This window comes from Lycium barbarum, chromosome 4 (genome assembly GCF_019175385.1).
Source record: "Lycium barbarum isolate Lr01 chromosome 4, ASM1917538v2, whole genome shotgun sequence".
Taxonomy (NCBI): Eukaryota; Viridiplantae; Streptophyta; class Magnoliopsida; order Solanales; family Solanaceae; genus Lycium; species Lycium barbarum.
In genome coordinates this window covers 7,600,238-7,617,307 of record NC_083340.1, presented here as the reverse complement: position 1 = coordinate 7,617,307, position 17,070 = coordinate 7,600,238, and the positions used below count along the sequence as shown (strand labels likewise).

The window sequence follows — 17,070 nt, the reverse complement described above, 5'->3', positions numbered from 1 at the left end:
TCACATTCACTTCAGGGAATGGATATACATTTATAGCTTTCATCAAAAGTTCTCATTCTTCATGAATGGAACACAATCATCTGAACGTGCCTTAAGCATATCAAACGGTGATAGTTTATAACCTCTTTTAGGATATTGCTACTTCAGGAGCAAATCGAAATATACATACAATTTAGAGAATCTTTCTCTAACATATCTTCACTTGTAGCCACTACAAGCCTATGAAAATATTACCACTTCTGCTGATTATAGACATAGATGAATTTAATCATAATGATATTTAAGAGATATTATCACTTTTGATGATCAGATATTTCTTGTAAACTTTCATTCTTAGCCATTAAGGATTACGAAATTAATATCATAATTCCTCTTAACAATATTGTTCTTTAGGAATAAAATTTGAGGCATAAATGATCTAGAACCAATTAGGTTCCCATGGACCCGATAAATCCAACGACTTGTGATAGCCATATATACTCCTTGTGAGGATGTGAAAGCATGAGTTAAATAACTTAAAAATGAGTTAAATAACTTAAAATATTGCATACCTGAATTACCTTTAGAGGTGATGAATTCCGCAGATGCTCGAAGGCAAATGTCATTCGCAAACAATTTTAAGATATTTTCATTGCATAACAAGTAAGAACCTCATTCTAAAGCTCATCATATAAAAAGGGTAATCCTCCACAACCAAAATTCTTATATTAGTGAAATAATCAATTTGGTCATCATGTTTACAGTAACTTCGTGTAAACATCAATATGCATATTAGCAAATTAAAGCTATGCAGTGATCAAAGGACCTATATTTTATGTCGTGTAGTGAATAGTGTGTGTGTGTATATATATATATATATATATATATATATATATATATATATATATATCATGGTGAAGCAATATGGCTTCTGCCTTATATATATATATATATTAGAAATAGCATGAACAAGAATAAAGAAAAGAAATTTTGATCTCGTACTACTTTATCAACAAACCCTCAGAATAAAAGCATGATACTTATCTGGAAATTGCTTTAATCTTTTCAAAATCTTTGTCCAAGATGGCAGAGTCTCGTGCTGATAACGTGTTATAAAACTAAATAATTGCAAAGAAGAAAAGCTTTAGAGAAAGGGGGCAAACTTTATATTTCACTTCTTGTTTTTTGGTGTCGCTAATACAAGAAAACACACTCCTATTTATAGGAGGAAATATGTTAACAACTTGGTGGCCATAAGTGAACAACTTGGTGGCCACACATACTTGGTGGCCACACATTCTTGATGCCCAAGTATTTTGGTGGGCATCTAACTTACAAGTAAATTCATGGACAAACATATTAATATTTACAACAAAAACAAGGTTTTAACTGTTTTTTAAATTTTGAATTTTCATGATCAAATGTTGATTTTTAAATAAAGTGAAAAAAATTCCAGAAAAAAGTGAAAAATTCTCATGGACAAAGTAACTAGTGGGTATCAATGGTACGGTTCCGATGGTTATTTTATAAAATTTATACCTTATCAATTTTTCGATTATTTCATTTTGTGGAATCAAAATTAGACTTTTCGAAACCGTCCCATCATGTCGGTTGCTCTTCGATATCGGTACGGTTGGGTTAATTTTCGATTTTTTTTTTTGTTAAAAAAAGAGTATCATATTATAGTCACTAGTAAAATTTAAGACACAATATCACACATAATTCTATAGGACATTGACAAAAACTCTCCATATATTTTACTGATTAAAAGGTGATGAATCAATAAAACATGAAAGACGACAAGAACAGAGATTAATCCCACTATTTTAAGATAGTGTAAAATAATGTTAAGCAAAAACAAAAAATATATTTTAGATAGCACGAGGGGGAAAAAATCAATCAATATGAGACTTAAGAACTGAAACTATTTAGATTAAGTATCCAATAAGAAAATTTAAAATCATACAAGATGAAAGATATCTAATACTTAGTAGGTTTCTATTCAAGATCACTAGAATACCTTGTAGCTTACTAGTTACTACTGGAAATGCTAGAACTAATTTAATTTCAATAGGAGTAGTATAATAGGTTTCCGAGTTGGAACTTTAGGTGTTAATTATGCTGTCAGCTTGTAGACGTTTTCATCATCCCAAACCCAACGTGAAAATTTTAATATTTTATTATATTTAAATTTAATATATAAAATATATTTTACATAGATAAACTTATTCGGTACGGTTCGGTTTTTTTGAGTTTATTTTTATATAATAAAAAAACTACCTAATTATTCGGTATGGTTATAAGTTTATATAAAAACTACCGATTTTATTAAAAGAAATCTCAAATTCGATTCGATACGGTACAGTTTGATCGATTAAGTCGATTTTTTGAAAACCAGTGGCACCCCTAACTAGTACTAGCTCTATGTTATCATAATTTAACTCCTTCACTTTGGTAAAAAGACTTTAAGAAATATTCACTTAAATTTATAAAGTATAGAGAATTTGTCATAGAAATTTATGTAAACAAATTTTCAAACACGATTTATTTGAGAGAAGTTGAACAAATTGAGTAATTGAAGTTAAAGTCAAAAAAAAAAAAAAAGGGGGGGGGGTGTTCTATTGTGTGCTTATTTGCGAGTGAAAATCATTATCTCAAAACTTTTATTGCTATAAATGTTATCCATTCTGTTGAAACTTAAAATTATATTTTATTTTCATTACATTCAAATAATCAAATATTATTTACAAAAATATTATTAGCAAACACAATTTCATCTTCAACTTCAATTCAAAAGTTCAAATAAAGTGAAAAAATATTTGCTTTTCCTTGGCCAAACGCCTACCTCCTATCACAAGTTAAAGAAAAATAGTCAAGCCTAAACCCCTAATATAAATGTGGCATGTGGTTGTCTCAACAGCGCTACTGCAAGTCATCTAGTCTAGTCTAGAATAGAAATAGGTAACAGAACGCCTTTTCCGTAGGAAGCAAAACAATCAAACCAAACAAAGAAACATGAAACAGTCCTTTCTGATCACGGTGACAATCACGGTGGCGCTACTATCAGCAACCACCACAACCGCCCAACAGCCAGAATGTGCTTCAAAGTTAGTTCCATGTGCACCTTACCTTAACTCAACAAAACCAAAACCACCAGCATCTTGTTGTGACCCACTTAGAGAAGCTGTAACTACAGATCTTGCTTGTCTTTGCAAACTTTATAAAAATCCCACTTTGTTACCTAGTCTTGGTATTAATGTTACTCTTGCTATTGGTCTTCCTAAATACTGTAATATCCCTGGCGATGTTACCGCTTGTAAAGGTACAGTTTTTATCAGTTGAAATAATATTAGAAAAGGTAACAGAATACCTTTTCCGTAGGAAGCAAAAAATCAAACCAAACAAAGAAACACGATTTCCTCCAAACACTTCTTTGTGATTTGAATTGGGTTTTAATTAGTTGACTTTGATTGAAGCAAAATCTCTACTTCAAATCTGATATTCTTCATTTTTTGTTCTGTCTTCATCTTTTTCTTTTTTTTTTTTCCAGGGAAAAGGGGTATTATTACTCGTCGTTTGGTAGTTATCCAAAATTATCTCGGGATTATAATCCAGGACTAATTTATCTCACTTCTTGGGATTATTTTATCCCATCTCCCATATGAGATTAAATAATCCCAACATAAGTGAGATAAGGTGAGATATCCCTTAGGATAAGGCTTTATTTTGTATCGTATTTGGTACGAGGTATAAATTTATCCCCTTCCACCAAATATAGTATAAAAAATTAGTGCTGCAATATCCAGCCTATATCAGGCACCAAACGACCCCTTAGTAAATTAGTGCTAGGATATCCAGCTTATACCATGCACCAAACGACCCCTTAGTGTCAGTTTATAGCTATTACCTTTCTACTTGTAATATAATAATTCTACTTTAAATTTACTCTTTTACCTTTAACAAGACAGAAATGATTTGTAGCCAAACAAATTTTTTGATTTATTTTAGATCATAAATTTTAAAAAATTTATTTTATTTCTTAAATTTCGTGTTCAGTCAAACATTTCACGGAGGGAGCATCTCATAAAGTCATTCTTCTTTTTGGTTACAATTTTTTTAACAAAAAAGTAATTTTCTATGAGATAATAACTATTAATTGAGTGATGATTGGAAAAATAATTTTGGGAAATGGACAGAATTTTCTTTGAAAACTAATTGGGGCTTAAATATTTTTGTTTGTAGCTGTCATTTTGGATTTAGCATTAATTTTTTATTTTTTTGTTTTGTTTTTGTCTGCAGCGGCTGCTCCAAGTTCAGATTCTCCTTCAAAGACAACACCAGGTAACTGAGATTGAATTGCTCATTGTTTCCACTGAATTAATATTGGTAAATTAATTAAAAATCTGGGAGTATGCATCAATTTGATTTTATTTTTGTTAATTATTGCACCTTGTTCCTTTAAATTTACTGAATTGTGATACATAGGTGTTTGTACTTATGTTTATTTGCTCCACTATGGTATATCTGATAAAGAAGTTGAAAATTTAAGTTTATTTCTGCTTTTATGGGCCAGCCTTTGTTATATTTAAGTTAAAGCAAGATTACAAATTCAAAGGTTGACTTGATATAGTTGTTCTTGTTCAATAACTCAGAGCCCCCAATTTTGAAATTTTACAGGAAAGTTATATACCTTGACTTGTTCCAACTATTAAATAAGTTTGCAGTTTACAGGGAGTGACTTATCGTATAAGATCTTTGAAATGAGACAAAACATAATATTGTGTACCTTTTGCAAAACGAGAATGTGAGTAGATTGTGATGTACCGTAAATTTGTGGTGCGGCAAGAATGTTTATGTTGGACTTATCGATGCACTCAACGTGTTTTGTTAATTCTGTGCCGAAATGAGATTTTCTCGGATGTGAAATTTAATATCAGAGACATAAAGCTTTTTAGAATTGTCTCTCTTCGTTTGCTCCTTAGAGGCTTGGAGGATAAAAGAAACACAAAATAGTGAATGATGTCTGGTGAGAAATTAAATTCGTACAAATAAGTGTTCTGTTGCTTTTTCTTTCAAAGTTCCCGTTCTTCCTGTTTTAATCAAGTTTCTCTACAGTTGCAAAATACTTTTACATTTTGTCCCCGGACACAATCGTTAATTGATTTTAGGAGTACTTAGCTGAAGTCCGTCCTATTTCTTAGCGGTGCTCAATTAAATCTTAGATCTTCGGCCAAAACTTTTGACCTTTGAGAAGCTTGATTTGAGGGAGTCAAGCTGTATCATAAAAGAACGAGTTGAAATGGAAATAAAGTCATTTGTGGTGGAAATGAAACTGTTCTGATTTCACCTGATTATTAAGGGAGCTATGCTTCTCAATCTTTAGAAGATTGTTCTTCTTATCCAATAAGCCACTGGTATTACACAGCAGTTTATCGTGGATGTTGCTTTTCAGCTTTCTGCATAGCTATGGATTAAGTTTTTATGAGCCTGTTTGGATGGGCTTATGCCTATAAGCTGCAAACAGCTTATAAGCTAAAAAAAAAAGTTGGGGTAGTCTAACTTATTTTTTTTTGGCTTATAAGCTGTTTTAGATAAGCTAAGTCAAATGGACCCAATTATTTTTTTGAGCTTATTTTAAGCACAAAATGACTTTAAGCTGGCCAGCCAAACACTCAAAAAAGCTGAAAACAGCTTATAAGCAACTTATAAGCCAATCCAAACGGGCTCATAGTCTTTTCTATGCCCTACCCACTGGTCGCATCTGGTCGCATTGTCTTTCTAGAGCAAGTTTCCTTTTCTTCTGTTTTCCACGTCGAGTCATGCTAATTGAATGTTTTTCTACGGCTGGGAAAGAAAAGAAGAATGGGGATAGAGGATGACAATCTTTATTATTACAACTTCCGCCAAATAATATTTTACCCCGTTTAAAGTTGTATGCCCTAGGTACTCCGAGAATTTTGATACAGTTAAAAGTGAAATGTGCAAATTTGTTATGCTTCTCAACTTATGATCACAATAAATTTACAAGTAATGTCTGGAAGGTACCCTGTTTAGGCACTTCTAGTCACCAAACTGGACAGGAGGGTTAGCCAAATGGAGCACAGAAGTGTCTATGTCTAAATTATATGAATCCATCTCTTTCCTCATTTAGAATTAATCTCCTAGTCAAATGTAGCTTCAAGATAGCATTAATTTGCATTGCGTTCTTGCTCACAATATTGTCCTCGTGATGAATTTTTTACATGACACCAGCTGCGAAAGATAAAAGTGGAGTGAGCAGGGTCGCATGGACTGGAATGTCAAGCTTACTCGTGCTCTTTGCTTCTTTTGTGCTTGCTTAGTTAAGTGTTGGGGAAATGTTGATGAATTTCTTTACTTCAGTATCATTTAGGGAATTGGCAGATTGCATTTCATGAATTTATCACTTGTATTCTGTGAAGTTTGCATTGTATTATATGCTGAGATGAAATAAATTGATGTATGAGTTGGAGGAGATATTTTAATGTTTCACGATTTGCATACTTTGTATTTGCATGATCTTGGTGTATTCGTGGGGTTTTGTTAAGCGAAATGTGGCAGGTTTTTAATTAATATGAGAAAGGGCCTTTTCTTTTCTAGTCATATCATTCTTGGCACTAGACAACAAGAACATGTAAACACAAAATGTACCAAAGAAAGATTTAACATCATGAGCTATTACTCTTTGAAAGCCTCATCTATGCATCTTCGTTTTAATCGTGCAGGAGCGGAACTAGAATTCTAACTACTAGTTTGGCAGAACTCAATAGCTTTGACCAGGCCAAATTCTGTATTTTTGTTAAGAAATTTGCTTACCAGAACCTGCTGCATTTTCTAGACATTAAAATTCATAAACTCAAAATTCTGAATCCGGCTCTGAACTCGTTCAGGTTGACCCTAACACTTATGTCCTCATCTAAATGACTATATATGTATAACTAGTTTCGTCATAAGAGATTCGTAATGCTTCTCGCCTCGTTCTCATGCTTCAGATGCCTTTATCAATTGTGAGAGAACAGGCAAATTTCATCATGAAAATAAACAAGCCGGTTAAGATTTTCTTTGAAGTTATTTCCTGGAAAAAGGAGTAGTCGGTTAAACTTATAAACTTGCTATATCTGTTGGTTTATTATGTCTAATGTGCAATGCAACTCCATACTTCGTACTTAATGCCCATTCTATTCCTAAGCACCTTATGGTGCCTCAACTAATATGTATCCAGTATTTAAAGAAAAAATAGAAGTGTCTTAGTTAGTATGTATACCTTGAAACTATATTAAACGGGAGAGATATTATTGGGAAATGTTATATATTTTTTTTTAGAGTACATTTTAAGAAAGAAAGCAAGCCCTTTTAGTGTTTTGAATCATTCTTCTTTGTTTTCATATATCTTAGGTTTTCAGTGAGAACACCTAGCTAAATTTTGGAAAAACACCCATTCAAAACTAAGGCTCAATCTTTGCTCCGTAATTTTTTTTTTCTATTTTTAAATAATGATAGGAAAATCATCATTATCAGTAAGTTATTTTTTTATTATTACCTAAAATTATATTTGATACATCACACTTCTTGGAATGCTTTGTGCACAAGTCTGTCATTTACTTAAAATTATATTTGATGTTTGCATTATCCTTACGAAAATTATTAAATATTCAATCTGAATAATGAGTAGCAACTAAATATCCTTGTTATCCCAAGTTCTTCACGAAAATTTGTAACCATTTTGTATAATTTTAACGCTTTTTTTTTTTGGTACTATTCTAGTTCAATCTAATTCTAATTTTAAGAATTAATCATACATTTATTATAAATAAATTATACGTTAATTATACATTTATTATACACATATTATACAATAATGATATGATATTTATTTTTAACATATACAATAGTGATACATATTATATACCACAATGATACGGTTTCTATGATACATTTTTTATACGTATGACACACTTTCTATACAAGACTGATATAGTTTATATACAAATGTTGGAATTATATATACACTTTCTATACAAAAATGATACATATTATATACAAAAATGATACAATTTTCTATTCTATAATACACATTATATACACAAATGATACATATTATATACAAAAATGATACATACCTTAGTGATTCATATTTTATATAGTTTCTATACTTTACAGATAAGTACTGATACATATTTTTATACACAAACAATACATATTATATACAAAAATCGCCTCAGAGTTTTTTGGGATATTTCTTACTAAATATACACGTATTATACATGTTTTGGGATGTTTAACCTTTAGTGGAGACTTTTTTAATTGCCACTAAAAAGCTTGATTTTTCTGACAGCCCTTTAAGTCGCCATAAAAAGTCTGATTTTTTTAATTTATTTTTTAAAAAAACGATGGGGCTGTTGGACCACCCAGCCTTTAGTGGCAACTTTTTAAGTCTTTTGTGGCGACTTTTAGTCGCCACAAAATCCTTGCTACAGATTTTGGCTATCTGATGGGAGTAGTTTATGGGCTGATTTTTGGGTTTGGGAATAGATGGACCAGCGCATGGGATTATTTATGGCCCAGCAGCTATTTGTGTCCTTTCCCCTTGTATTTAAACGTCATCATTAAGATCTCCATTCCACCCATATACATCAGAGAATGCCTTTAGGGTATGCTTCTTGATAACGTCCAAATCCACTCCTCAAAGAGAAAATGTACGCGGTCGTCGCAATATAATTTATCCAACTATGTGTCGGGGTCGATCCCACAGGGAACAATATATTAGGCGATTTAAACAAGTAAGGAATTATCACCAACTAAGCTAAGCCAAACACTTTTTCAATATTTGATTTTTGATTTAAAAAACTAACAAAGATAAAACTAACTAGAAAGCGGGTAAAATGATCAATGACCACAAGTTTGGATACAAAGGAAATTATGCTCAAGTAACGATCCAATGTATTTCACGATTTTACAACTAAGAGCGGGTTAATGTTAATAGATAATGATTTCTAAAATATCATTGAAAGTCTTCCAACCAAATCAATGAATTTCACTCTAAGCTTTTTCAAGCCTTAGAGTGTGATATTAGGCACAATCAATTTAACCTCAAGTAACTATCCTCTTCCGAGCTTAAGTTATTAGATGAGTTTAATGACCCAAATTCTTGTTAATTAATCTTTCCCAACCTAGATTTCCTCTTCCGATCTTAATCAAAGTAAATGGGCAAGTCTTAGGGTTAGCTACTCCCATAAGAATCCAAAACGAGATTAATTAAAGAAACAAAGACCACTTCATTAGAAATAAAAATCATTCAATACATCACTACAAAAAAAAGGAGTAATTTGCGGAAGTTAAAAGTTGCAATTCGCAGGGGTTTTAGCCTCCGCTAATTTGCTTAAGGAGGCTAAAACCCCTGCAAATTGTAACTTTCAATCTCCACAAATTACTCATTTTTTGTAGTGCATAAGCATAACAAGAGATTTAGTCCAACACTTGATAATGAATAATATCATAAACAAGATTCAAGTGAAAGAAGAAAATACTACACACTTAAATATTTAATACAAAACAAAGAATTGAAGAAAGGTTTAAGAAATATCTCATTATAGTGCTCCAATCTTCTCCTCCAATGGTGTAGATGAAACCCTAGCTTTCCAAGCTTGTATGAAATGGCCAAAGATGAATATAATTGCTCCCTTGTCTTCCTTTTATAGTTCCCAACTTTTTCCAATTCCAAAAATAACAAAATAAGCCCCAAGTTTTCAGATTTGCAAATCTGTCCCGTTTTGGCAAAACTGTCCAGTTTTGACAGTTTTGCAAAACTTGACAGTTTCTGTCCAATTTGGCCTCTTTTTTACTTTATTTTCACTTGGTTTCTTCCGATCACTTCTAAATCACATAAAACTTGTAAAATAGATGTAAACGATATTAAATGCACTATTTTCTCAATCAAACATAGCAAAAATATAAGATTAAAGAAGAGATAAGTTGGTAAAATACCAACTTATCACTTTTGATACTTTCCTCTTCCTTTTTTGTGATTTAGAGAAAATTTAACCTAGATATATAGTGGTTCTTTCTTGATAATCTGACCAACAATATTTACTCCCTCCATCTTAATTTATGTGATTGTGTTTAAATACGTAAGTTTTATTTCGAAACACTAAAGATATTATGTACGTGATCAAAATTAAGAAATTTGAATATCAAAAAGCGAAAAGTATCACATAAATTGGGACAGAGGAGTATATATTTTGTCATGCATATAAAAACAAAGCAAGAGAAGCTATAGAAAGCGAATTCTTTAATAATATTTTATACCGGCGTAACAAGAACAAGCTGAAGAATAGAATTTAGATCTTTCCTCCGCTTCGGATTCATTCATTAGAAAGAGTTCCCTACGCCGCCTAATCGCTATAGGAGACACGTGTACACCGCCGCGTCGCATAACGTGTCTATACTCATGAGTGTTTTTTTTTTAACATAGATATCTTTTCTATTTATTCTTTCTTGATTTTTGTTTTTTTCTGAAAAGTTAAACTTACAACAAAATCTCGTGCAACTATACCCTTTTTGTTTATCCTTTTGTTTGATTTTTATCTTTCTGAAGAGTTCAAATTTTATTATCTGGTTTATATAATCTCATTATAGATGCATTGCAGCTTGCAGGTATATCCAGAATCAATTATTGCAAATCTTTTATCAAAATAGTAAAAAAAAAAAATAGTAAAGTTTTTGGTTGGTATCTATATATATATGGCATAATTGTTTGAGTTAATAGATAAATTAACAGAAAATTTGAACTACTAAACCTTAAATAGAGCAATTTCTAACACTACATATGAACCAATAAAAGCAATTAACCCTAACCGTTAAAGTTTAAGTAAATGTACAAATTCATATTTAACTTCAAGAAAATATCCTAAAAGCAATCAAAAGTCCAAAGTGACTAAAAAAAATTAAGTTACGTTGCCACACTTCATCTAAAAAATCAAGCAAGTGATGTTTTTTCAATAAAAGATGATCAGTGAGACTTTGTTCACTTGTTATTACACTATACTCCCTCTGATCCATTTTACTTGTAGTCCTTATTGAAAATATATGGTCCAAAATAATTATTAATTTAAAAAATTAAAATATAATTAATTATTAATTTCCACCTTTACTCTTATTCAATAAAAAAATTAGGAGAGAGACTAATAGAAGGTGCTAGAAGAACCCAGTCAGCTTGAGTCCTCGCGTCACACCCTAACACAGCATAAGGCATAGTTTGCTTTTCAGTTTCTGTATTTGAAATATTTTGAATCTGTAAAATCGTATTTGAAAAAGGGGTATGGAGCAAGCAAAGTTGAATCAATTGAAGCAATTCGTCGAACAGTGCAAGTCCAATCCTTCTATTCTCTCTGATCCTTCACTTTCCTTTTTCCGTGACTACATTGAAAGGTACCGCTATTTATTTCCATTTCAAAATAATAGTGCTAATTATTTGTAACCTTAAATAAATTATTCAATTTATTTGTTTTTTTTTTTTTTTTTTTTTTGCAGTCTCGGTGGTAAATTACCTCCATCTGCTTACGATGCCGGAGATTACAAAGCGGTAATTTTTTAGAATATTCCGTACTGAATTTGAGATAATGTAGTTTAGGCTATTTATTTGTTGAATTAATTAATAATCATTCTGTAAAATCTTATTAGGTGTTTGGCTATGAAAGCCAAATATTTTTCACTTTATTTGGAATTTTTGAAGTTGGAGTTGTGTTTGATTATAGTTTTTTGCAAAGAATACAGTGGCGGATCTAGAATTTTCATTCAGGGTGTTCGAAAAAAGAAGCTAAATATAATTTATTGAGGGTGTTCAAAAGTTAATATATACACGTAAACACAGAATACAGTGTGGATATTGACTGAGCAAAGAGAATCTACGACCTATTATTTTCCGAAAAACTTAGTCCTAAAATTACATGAAATAAGGTTGTCTTAAAAGACCTATAATCTCTAGTAGTCGTAGCATTATTCCTGTTAGTTTCTTGCTGCTTCTTGTACTTTGATGATTAGCTATTAGTTTGTTCTAGTTACTGTTCAAAATGTTATGTCATGCTTTCTGTAGTATTTTGCCACGGCTTCTTCATTTCCGCAACTTCCTTTTCCGTACTGCTTTGAACTGGTTTTCCTTGAGGCGAGGGTCTGTCGGAAACAACCTCTCTACCTCCTAGGTAGGGGCGTAGGGGTAAGGTTTGCGTACACTTTACCCTCTGCAGACCCCACTTTGTGGGATTACACTGGGTATGTTGTTATAATGGAAGCGAAGGATCCTAACGAGCTGGGACTAAGGCTGAGTTGTTGTTACACTTATTTAGCTTCAGCCTCTAGGTAGGTACGTGTGATGTTTAGGAAACTTCTAATATGCTATAAAAGACAAAGTACTGACTGTATTGCAGTGAAATGGGTTTGAATAGGGTGAAATGTAGTATGGATGTAGAACACAACTAGCATGGGAGTGCGGTGCAGTTGATTGATTAATTGATTTGATGATGGTTTTCTTTACATACCTGCAACTGCAAGTGTCCACATTATATATATATATAATATATATATATATATAAAGTTATTGTATCAGTATGGTCCATGGTTTCTCATTAAATACGGGGTAATGGGAAAGTTATACGGCTCTTGTTGGTTTTCATATTGTCCTGTTGATCTAACATTTGCTATGCAGAAGTCTCATGTGGTGGATGAGAGTGATGACGAGATAGATGATGTTGAGAACGATGCTAACACGAAAGAGACAGTTGAAGAAGAGGAGGAGCCTGAGATAGTTGAATCTGATGTTGAGCTTGATGAGAGTGACACTGTAGAACCTGACAATGATGAGCCACAGAAGGTCTGCTGTCCGACTGATTAACATTTGCTTTCTGTTTTGGGTTTAGAGGCTCATGTTTATTTTTTACATGTTTTTCTAGATGGGAGACTCTTCTGTGGAGGTGACTGAAGAAAGCCGCGATGCTTCTCAGGAGTCCAAAGCTCAGGCCATGGAAGCAATTTCTGAAGGTGATGCTGTTCAATATCTGCTGTTCAATGTCTATATGTTCTGCATGCATATCTGTGTGTTCACAAAATCAGTGGGCATCATGTCACTCACTTTTGTTGTTTGTGTTCATCAGGTAAGCTAGAAGATGCAATTGAGCATATTACAAAGGCAGTTCTCCTCAATCCTAAATCTGCAATTATGTATGCTACTAGAGGTACAGTTGCCACCTGCTTTCAAAGTGGTTATTGATGTTGATTTTTTATTATTCGAGTATTCATTTGCATTCAACTATTCACAGTTCGTTGCTTTTGTCTTACACAGCTAGTATTTATATCAAGATGAAGAAGCCAAATGCTGCCATACGAGATGCAACTGCAGCGTTGGAGGTTGATCTTGCTATCAGATTTAATACATGAATTTGGCTGTTTTTATGCGTCAATTTTAATTACACAAATATTTTTTTGATAAGGTCACACGATAATTGCAGTGAGTGGCTTTATCCTCCCCCCACCCCAAAAAAAATTCAACGACCAAGTAATATTTCTTGCGGGCTTTATATGGAAAATACCCTGAGTTATCATGCATATCCTCTTTATATGCTCTTCCATTCTTGTGGCGGACGTGGAGGCATGTAGGCATTAGATTTGCATGCTTCCTAGTTAATCCGTATTTTATGTGGCTGAATACATTATAAGTCTTCCGTGAATGTTTCTTGATTTTCCTATTTTGAATTTCCTAATATGGTAATTATGGAAATCATTCTTTTTTATCCTTTAAATGCTTTTGTCAGACAATGTATAAATATCAGTTACAATTTGAAAAAGTAGATAACATGACTCTGGTGAAAGCAGTTTTCTTTTTCTTTTGTCCTGCATCGCATTTCAGGGAATTTTTTTTGGATCACTTGGTATTTATGTAGAGGCAGTGAGCTGCAATTTTGTGTTCAATAGATCATGGACACTTGACTGTTTTTGCAGATAAACCCAGATTCTGCTAAAGGTTACAAAACTCGTGGCATTGCAAGAGCCATGCTGGGACAATGGGAGGCAGCTGCTAAGGATCTTCACTTGGCTTCGAAGCTGGACTATGATGAAGAAATAAGTGCTGTGCTTAAGAAGGTTTGCTTCCTGTGACATATAGCAAGTATAACCAAGCTTTCAAAATCTGCTATTTGAAAAAGTGTTTTTTTTTTTTCAAACGTGCTTTTCGAATAAGCACTTTGGAGAGTAGTAGTTTGTGTTTGGTCGACCAAGTCGAAAAAAACTTTTGCCAATATTAGAACATTAATTTTGCTTGGTGAGGTTCCAAAAGTGCTTTGGGGAAAAGTTACTTTTTTCCGCTTTTGACTTCCGCTTTTGAAAAACAACATCTACTACTTCTTAAAAGCGCTTATTCTTTTCCTAAAATCTTGGCTATGTGCCTTAATTCCCTAAAATAAGCACCTTTGACTTCTCAAAAGCTTGGCCAAACTAGTTAATGATCTCAGAACATCTATGTGGTTAAGTTGCAGTGCTAGGTGGCCTGTTTTTTGTTTAAAAACTTTGGGGTGATGCCACATGACTCAGGCATAGGCCCTTGTTATCTTGTTTCATTTTGCTGAAGTTTCTATGGTCATTATTGTCAAGTATGTGTTGTCTCTATCATAGGTTGAGCCAAATGCACATAGAATTGAAGAACACCGCAGGAAGTATGATAGGCTGCGCAAAGAACGAGAAGATAGAAAGATTGAGCGTGAGAGACTGAGAAGAAAGGCTGAAGCTCAGGTAACCCTTAATTACTTGTTTGGTTTTATGTTTGAGTGGCACCTTTTCTGCATGTTAATATTCGTTTATGCCTTGTATCTCAGGCTGCTTATGAAAAGGCCAAGAAGCAAGAAGAATCCTCATCAAGCGGGAGAGCTGGTGGCTTCCCCGGTGGGATGCCAGGAGGTTTTCCTGGGGGTATGCCTGGCATGGGGGGCATGCCTGGAGGTATGCCTGGCATGGGGGGCATGCCTGGGGGTATGCCTGGCATGGGGGGCATGCCTGGAGGTATGCCTGGGGGCATGCCTGGAGGTATGCCTGGGGGCATGGATTACAGCAAAATATTAAATGTAAGTATAACTGCTTTTGTATGTTTACTTTTGAAGCAAATTATGGTCTTAATGTAAATGTTTGTACAAAGGTATTATCTTAGGTGAAGATTTATTTCAAATAAAAAAGATAAATCTTGCATTGCTGTTATAGTAAATGAATCTTTCAAGTCACTGTTTGTCCATAGCAAAGAAACTAAAATATCCTTCATTTTTTTGGCTGGAGCAGGACCCCGAGTTAATGGCGGCTTTCAAGGATCCAGATGTCATGGCTGCCCTGCAAGATGGTACTTTCCTTTTTGTCCTAACCTTTTAGCCTGTCTATTCTAGTTATCTCTCACATGGTTTGCTTGGATAATTAAGGCATTTCACTTCTTGACAAGTCATCTAGCTGTTTCACTTGAAGATGATTATCAATTATCACATATTTACTATATACTATAAAGTTCACATAGCTTTGCAACGTATCTATTTCATTTCGTATTGAATAACAATTACATACTGCTTTATATTTTGGAAGATTAACTATTTTGGAACATCTCCTAAATATGCTCGTTAGTGTCTGATGGTTAAATATCACATGTGATGCATCAACACGGTATAAACATGCTAAGGGGAATTGATGCTATCACCAGCTTATTAACAACCAGTCCAATCAGTGGAAGTCTGTTCGAATCGTCTTCTTTTTTTTTCTAGTTAAAAAACTGAACACCTCCAATAAATTGATTCTTCAATGGTTATCTAAATATATCTATGCCACTTGATAGGACCTGTGAGGTCCATATCAAAAGGAAAAAACAACAGAAAAGGAAAATGTCCACAAGGCTGCTTGATTGTTGTGTATCTCCTATACGAAATCTAATTAATTAGCAACAGCAGATGGTCAAGCATGCATATTAATTACCCTCAAACTAAAGAAATTTGAGCAAGAGAATATCAATTTCTCTTTAGAGAGTTCTGTTGCATATATCACAGACAAACATATTCTCCGCATCTCTTTGCTTGTCCTTTATCTCATTAAGCTTAGAAAGAGGAGGCAAACATGTTAAGTAGCTGTTGCATGAGTTACCGTTTTTGATCAAGTAGAAGAAGAGTAACAGTTGAGCTAATATAGTTGATCATGGGGCTTTCATAATGGAGTTCTCAGGTTCGAAACCCCCTGCCTACGGCAGCAGAGGATTTGCCTTCTGGGTTGAGCTCGTCACACGGGGCTTGCCTAGTTAGGGTTACCTCTCCTGTGTGGTTTGCGAGCTATTGCACAGGAGCTGGATTACCCTGTGCGCACCCGAAGGGTACTGGCTGCGGGTTCCCATGTCATTAAAAAAAAAAAAAAAGTGGTTAGGATCATATATAATGTTTCTAGGAAGTGTAGTCTCTTATCATTGTTGCTGATCAATTGCATATAATAACTTGCAGTAGATTTGCGAAATTGCATCCTTGTAGACTTCAGTGTTACACATACTATGGGTGTTTTGAGATATACTAGTTTCATGGTTTTCTCTTACTGAATGTGGTTGGTATGTTGCAGTGATGAAGAACCCTGCTAATTTGGCCAAGCATCAAGCAAATCCTAAGGTTGCTCCTATTATTGCGAAAATGATGGGCAAATTTGCTGGAAATTAGTGAGAGCTTTTGGGCTTTTGTGAGTACCGTATCTAGATTTTGATAGAGAACATGTGATTTATCGTAAGCTTGCTCAGAGTCATGCTCCAAGATTGTGTCTAATCCAAGTTTAGGTTCACAGTATCTGTTGTGCAATGTTGATAATTGAAATTGATATGTTTTTATAGATGACTTGTTATTGCTAACTATCAACTTAGCTTTCCTACTAGTGAGTGGTATCCTGCTATACAAAAAATGCTTTCGATTTGGATCTTTTAGCTGTCTAATCTTTGCAAGTTAAGTGATTGATGATCTGATGGTCAGCTTTGAATGTGAGATTTCTTCTAAGTACTGGTCGAGTAGCTAGATAGTGGGGGTGAAATATCAG

General features: G+C 33.5%; 2 protein-coding genes across 2 annotated transcripts; both read left to right on the top strand.

The window, feature by feature from the left end:
* The first annotated feature begins 2,865 nt into the window (after positions 1-2,865).
* On the top strand, positions 2,866-6,500 carry LOC132635059 (non-specific lipid transfer protein GPI-anchored 7-like). The gene is made up of 3 exons (XM_060351277.1): positions 2,866-3,301; positions 4,279-4,320; positions 6,232-6,500. Exons 1-3 carry the CDS (start codon positions 2,995-2,997, stop codon positions 6,318-6,320), a joined length of 438 nt encoding a protein of 145 aa, XP_060207260.1. The 5' UTR covers positions 2,866-2,994; the 3' UTR covers positions 6,321-6,500.
* A 4,693-nt stretch (positions 6,501-11,193) lies between these two features.
* On the top strand, positions 11,194-16,956 carry LOC132635058 (FAM10 family protein At4g22670-like). The gene is made up of 11 exons (XM_060351275.1): positions 11,194-11,424; positions 11,527-11,578; positions 12,698-12,862; positions 12,942-13,029; positions 13,143-13,223; positions 13,331-13,395; positions 13,987-14,127; positions 14,656-14,772; positions 14,856-15,101; positions 15,310-15,367; positions 16,609-16,956. Exons 1-11 carry the CDS (start codon positions 11,315-11,317, stop codon positions 16,701-16,703), a joined length of 1,218 nt encoding a protein of 405 aa, XP_060207258.1. The 5' UTR covers positions 11,194-11,314; the 3' UTR covers positions 16,704-16,956.
* The last annotated feature ends 114 nt before the right edge of the window (positions 16,957-17,070 follow it).